The 6,657-nt window shown below is 41.5% G+C and overlaps 1 protein-coding gene across 1 annotated transcript in view; it reads left to right on the top strand.

Annotated features, from left to right (window-relative positions):
- The window catches only part of LOC106534713 (zinc finger RNA-binding protein), a gene marked incomplete at its 5' end in the record, with an annotated part of 46,261 nt that extends 41,819 nt beyond the window's left edge, over nt 1-4,442 (top strand). The window contains 1 exon segment of the mRNA XM_014031438.1: nt 3,564-4,442. Coding sequence (XP_013886892.1) covers nt 3,564-3,746 — 183 coding nt within the window.
- Nucleotides 4,443-6,657: the final 2,215 nt, after the last annotated feature.

Genomic DNA, 6,657 nt, shown 5'->3' with positions numbered 1-6,657 from the left:
TCTGGAAGGAGGTGATTGAGAGGAACAGCCTCCCTGATCTGAACCTGAATGGTGTTCTATTATTATTGGACTTCTGTGCTAAGCACAGGTTGTCCATAACACCATGTTTGAGCATGGGGTGGTCCATAAGTGTACTTGGTACCAGAACACCTTAGGCCAAAGGTCAATGATTGATATTGTAATGGTGTCTGACCTGAGGCCCTGTGTGTTGGACACTCAGGTGAAGAGAGGGACAGATCTGTCACCTGATCACCACCTGGTGGTGAGTTGGATCCAGTGGTGGGGGAGGCTGCCAGACAGAACTGGTAAACCTAAATATAGTGAAGCTGAACTGGGAACCTTTGACAGAGCCCCCTGTCCATGTGATCTTCAACTCTCAGCTCCTGGAGTTTCTCATATGTCCCGAGGAGGTTGGGGACATGGAAACTGAATGGACCATGTTCAGGGCCTCTATTGTAGATGTGGCTTCCAGGAGCTGTGAGRTCATCGGTGTCTGTCACGGTGGCAACCAAAGGACCCGTTGGTGGACACCAGCGGTGATGAAGGCCGTCAGGCTGAAGAAGAAGGCCTTCAGGACTTTGTTTTCCCAGAGGACTCCTGAAACAGCTGATGCATACAGGTTGGCCAGAAGGTCTGTGGCACCAGTGGTTGCAGATGCAAAAACTTGGGCATGGGAGGAATTTGGGGAGGCCATGGAGAAGGACTTAAACCGTTCTGCGACTCAGAATAGTTGGAAGGGAGGCTCTAACCTCAGATTCAAGAGGAGCAAAGTGGCTTTCATCCTGGGCGTGGAACAGTGGACCAGGGGTCAGATTTATAAAACTGGCGTACACACAATATGAGCCCAGAAAMTTGCGTACGCCACTTTTCACGCCAAGGTTGTGATTTATAAAATCCAAACTTGACGTGAAAATGTGCGGTGCCTCAGCCAGCTCTGACCCATGTGTACGCTCATTTTGGAGACGGAAAACTGCAACACAGATGGTGAAGTGAGGAATTAGAGCCACACTGTGTAATGATCACTGTCAGACATTTAATTTACCTTCATAATCAGACTTACCGTATTTTTCGGACTATAAGCCGCACCGGACTATAAGCCCCAACATAAAAAMAAAACAGTACACCCAAAATTGTCATAAAGAAAGTGAATTCAACATCAAAACATAAAAAGCAAACCTTTAGGAATTAAAGTTCGGAGGAATACGGTTCATTTAACTGACCTTATTTTGGTAGTTTTAACAGTTTCTGGTCCAAAACGTCTCATTCATCTTCTTCCGGCGCACTGAAACCATCGAAGTCCTCCTCTTCAGTGTCAGAGTTAAACAAGCTCAGAAAAGCTGCGTCACACAGCGGTATCTGTTCAGTGTTGCTTTCTGTGTCGCTGTCCTCCCTGGGTAATGCTGGCTCTGAAGCTGTGGTGYCCTCTTCACGTAGCAGTCCAGTCTTTCAGAACCCATTGGAGATGGTGGACTCATCCACGCTGTTAGACGCTGTTACATCAGKAAATGACGCTCTTCRCATTCGGCCAGTTTTTGTGAATGATTTATCCCCGTCAGTCATCCAAGCCTCCCATTCAGCCCTGAGTGCTGCTTTAAATGCAGATTCACACTGATGTCCAGGGGTTGCAAAAACTTTGTTGTACCTCCAGGAAAAACGGCAGGAATTGAGTTTGTTTTCTTGATGGCTGCTTTCACCGAATCCGTGATGTGGGCCCACATACTGTCCAATATCGTGTCTGTCGAAGAGCCGTCGTGTCGTGTCTGCTACTAGCTAAAACAAAATGGCGCTACACCTCCAGCTAAGCTGGCAGCATGGTCGCTCGGCTGTTGACCAGTCGGCGTGCCGTCACGTGGTTGTTCRGCGTTCGTTTTCGCACTGACCTTTCATAGTTCCCCCAATAAACCCTGAGCCTAGCTGCTGGGAAAGCCCTCCCGCTCCAGCATACGTCACTGCATGGGATTCCTTCCCCGGGGAGTGCAATGAGGAAAAAAAAATTCTGTGGCTCTTCACTCGACGTTTATCCACAAACTGGTCCTTGATTAAGCTCCAAAGTTTTTATCAGTCAGATTCCACCATGAAAAATGTCTGTTTTATCCCYGTTTTATGAGTTTTTTGGCCATTGACTATCTTTAAATCGCTGCTTCCTGGTTCAACAGTYGGCTCTGGAAGCGATCGCTTTTTTCTTCTTTTTTTCCTTTCTTTTTTTGAAGGGAGTGGTTGAAGCAAATGCAGCATAAGAGCCCCCTGGTGGCTGAAGAAAAAAATCCACATATAAACCGCACCGGACTATAAGCTGCATGGTTCAAAGTTCAGGAAAAATGTCACTGCTAATAGTCCGAAAAATACGGTAATTGATTTATTGACTATTGCGACAGGCCTAGTCTGAACCAATCACTTGTTTTGACATTGATCAGCTGACTGATTTAAATACATCTTAACATTCATGAGGTACTTTGCATTGACTGTTTATGGTTAAATGTGGGCGTGTAGAGGGTAGAACCTGAGGCGGGACCTCGTGCTCAAATTCTAAGGTGCGGCTGTGATTTATAAAGGAAAGATGTGCAGAAACATGCGTACGCACGGTTTTATAAATCTGAAATTTTTTTTTTGGCGTACACCATTTCCGCCTTTTGGCCGTACGTTCACTTTTAGTATGGTTTCCACACTATCTTTTATAAATCTGACCCCAGATCTTTACCCTTGCAGAGTTGATAAAGGGGTCGTAGGAGTTTGCCTCTCCAGTCTACATGTGTTTTGTAGACTTGGAGAATGCTTATGACCGTGTTCCTCGAGGCATTCTGTGGGAGTATGAAGTGCTACTAAGAGCGATCCAGTCCCTGTAGAACCAAAGCTGGAGCTTACATCACATTCTAGGCACAAAGTCAAGCTTGTTCTCAGTTAGAGTTGGACTCCACCAGGGCTGTCCCTTGTCTCTGATCCTGTTTATAGTGTTTATGGACAGGAGCTCAAGGTGCAGTCGTGGAGAGGAGGGTGTCTGGTTTGGGACCCCCTCTCCTCCAAAGTCTTGTCTCTGCTGTATGCAGATGATGTGGTTCTGTTGGTGTCTTCAGGCCAAGACCTTCAGCGTTTGGGGCGCTTCACAGCTGAGTGTGAAGGAGCTGGGATGAGAGTCAGTTCCTCTAAGTCTGAGGCCATGGTATCAACTCCACCCTCATTGGAGGGATTATATACAGTATGCTCGCTGGCCTGGGAATGCCATCTGTTGCTGGGAACAGGGATGTCTGGGTTTCTCTGCTGGACATGTTGCCTCTGCAACCCGACCACAAACAAGTGGCAGAGGATGAAGACAAGTCCCGTCAGACATTTACGGACAATTTTAAGCATAATAAAAATGTCAGTAGCTTCCATCATAGTTTCTGTGGAGGTTTTATTTAGTTGTCTTGTTTTTGTCCATAAAGTAAGTTATTAATTAAAACTGATCAAATATTTCACCAACAAAGCTGGCACTGAGAGAAGAACGTCTTTAAGTAAAGCCTCACATCTGGAGCCTCTGGATTCAGGGTGAACTTCATCTCTGTCCTGAACCTTTTTTTATTTTACAGTTTGCCCTGAGGCTGCTGGCCTTCCGTCAGATCCATAAAGTTCTGGGAATGGACCCTCTGCCTCAGATGAACCCCCGCTTCAGCGTCAGAAACAGCCGTAAGCGACGCCGGGACAACAGCGACGGGACGGACAGTTTCGAGGGCGAAGGCAAAAAGGACAAGAAGGATTATGACAGTTTTTAAGCTTTTTTTTTTCTGTTTCTAATTTGAAAATGTTCAACAAAGTAGTAAAATGTTGTTGCCTGTTCTGTGTGCTGTTAACTTTTCCTTTGAAGCTTCAACCCACAGCTGCTGCTCCTTCAGAACYGACCCGTTTCTGCTCGGTTCTGTCTGAAGTCATAGGACCCAGATGAACGGGGGAAGTCTCCGCTCATGTGAATAGATGCATCCAGAAATCTGTTGTTGTTGTGAAGCAGGACAGCTGTTTGTTTTATTAATATTATTAATAGTTAAGCTCAATGTTTAATCTGTGGTACTTTTACGTTTCAGAGTTTCAAAACAAAAAGACATTTCACCCAAACTGAGAGGAATCTGAGTTATGGATATATCTTTGTGTATTTGTCCGACCTGAACTATCTTCTGTCTTTATTAAGCAGACATACTACAGAATATATTTAATGTATAATCAGAGAAAATCCTTTTGCTTTAGATCTTTAGCTTGTTTTTTGTGAAAGCTGTGGTCACTTCTGATCCTGTTTTAGTTTTCCATTTGTTTTCCTCCTTAAAGTAACTCTTTGCTAGCTTTTTAATTTAGTTTGATTGTTAAATGAGGTTTAAGAGCCTGGTAACAAGACTACAGATCATGGTGGGTTCTGAATGTTTGCTCTGTGTTMAGCTCTCCTGTTCCTCTGGCAGAATAAACTCATTTTCAAACAGCAATCATGAAGTTTCTGTTTGTTGACATGTATTTGTGTTTATGACAGATGGAGAAAGGTTTGCCTGTGTTCCCACAACCTCCAGGCACAGGTGATGACTGGAGTTTAAAAAGTGAAGATGGCCTCTGATTATAAAAGAACCCTTTGTAAAAATGTCAAAAATCAATCAGGATCTGGATTTTTTAGAGTGAACTGGACTCTGGAATCATTTGTTTACCAGTTCTTTGAAGTTTTTTGGGCGTTGAATGAAGACATCTAAAGAAAATATGTTTAAAACTTTGACACAGTTCTTGAAATAGAACTGTTTATCCTAAAACCAAGTTTGATGTCTGGAAAGTCTTGTTTATTATCTGTGGGTGTGTGGAGTGAAACACCGTCCATCCAATGGTTTCACATGTTTTGATGCACAGATGGTTCTGACCCAAGTCCCAGCTGCAGTTTCTCACTCACCTGTGTGAACGGAGCAGGTGGTTCTGATGCACGTGAGTTGAGACGGCCCGACGCTCCGTTATAAAACCTGTAGAAACTGAGAACGCACAGATCAAACACAGATGGGATTAAATCAACAGTTTGAGTGAAAATACAGATTATTTCTGCTCCTAACAGGAAGTTAAGTTTCATAACTTAACATTTTTATTCTACTTTTTTAAACAGTTTGGAACAAACACCTACAGGTCCTGTACAGGTCTACTGAGACCCCAACACTTACAGGTCCTGCACAGGTCTACTGAGACCCCAACACTTACAGGTCCTGTACAGGTCTACTGAGACCCAATAGCGTGTCTGACCTCAAGAACACATTCAAACCCAGATAAATCCAAAACCTGCCACAGAAACTGGTTTACCAGAAACAACACAGAGACCGGACCRTCCAGAACTCGGGCTTTATTGAATTCATCAACTCTTGCTCTGAGGAACAGGTAAAGAGATGAAAACCTCAGAACTGATAAAACCTGTCCTTAGTTTTAAGGACAGAAGGTTAATTAACAAATCAGGTGGTACTTATGGGAACAGAGTATCACCTGGTGTCTGCTACATGATGACTCATTGATTCATGTTCATTCATTTCTGTAAAAAATAAAAATTCTTTATACAGTAAAAATACAAATGACAAAAGGAAAGGTAGCAGAAAGAAGAAAAAATCTTATCTGCTCATCTTTTCCAAAAGAAAAGGAATTCAAACAATTTAGAGAAAACGTTGAACAATTCAAATAGATRCACATAATACTATTTCATATTTCTTCAACAAAACATCATCTCTTAATGAGCTGGCATAACATCACTTGCCAGATTATTCCACAATCTTATTTCTTGAATTAAAGTACACCGTTCTTTCAAACTGGTTATGAATTTAAGTTTCTCAAACATCTCTATCCGCTTGAGAATGTAACATCATTTGTATTCTTGCACAATTCTTTATATTACATTTTTTATTTTTAGTAGTTGTATCATGGCTAGTCAGTGTTAATTGTGTTTTGTGTGTACTGTTTGTAAAATAACTAGTGTGTGAACCTCTGTACTGATGCTGCTGTGACACCTGAATTTCCCCTCGGCGGGACAATACAGGTTATTTCTGTTCTATTCTTCTATTCTGTCTCTCTAACATAATTTAATTGGATGTCATATGTTTTTGTGAGCCCTATACTTAATCAATAAAATACTGCAATCAATCAAATCATAGAACTTCGATAACTTACCGATAAAATAATGTTTTTGATGGGTGACTAATGTTTTCTGGTAATAATTCTTACAGCTCTTTTCTGTAAAACATAAATAGGATATGTATTTTTTACATGCTTTTCCCCAAACATCAGCACAATAGATTAAGTGTGGAACATTTGTTGCCTTATACAATATAAACAAAGCTTTATCATTGAATTATTCCTTTACTTTGTACAGTACTGCAATGGATCCAGCTATTTTTGTTCTTAAATAATTTATGAGCTCTCCATGTCAGTTTTTCATCAGTAATAACACCTAAAACTTCACCTCACTGACTCAAATCTCAATACCATCAACTTTAAATGAAACCTCAACATTTCTCTTTCTATTACTAAATATCATATAATTAGTCTTATCCAAATTTAATGGTAATTTATAAAGTTTAAACCAAGTTTGTATTTTCACAAATTCTGTCTGTATCATTTCCAACATCCGTTCTATATTTTACAATAAAACAAAAAAATGTAGTATCATCCGCAAATAAAACACATTTAAAC

This window comes from Austrofundulus limnaeus, unplaced genomic scaffold (genome assembly GCF_001266775.1).
Source record: "Austrofundulus limnaeus strain Quisiro unplaced genomic scaffold, Austrofundulus_limnaeus-1.0 Scaffold1252, whole genome shotgun sequence".
NCBI classification, from domain to species: Eukaryota; Metazoa; Chordata; class Actinopteri; order Cyprinodontiformes; family Rivulidae; genus Austrofundulus; species Austrofundulus limnaeus.
This window is presented reverse-complemented; position numbering and strand designations above follow the sequence as displayed.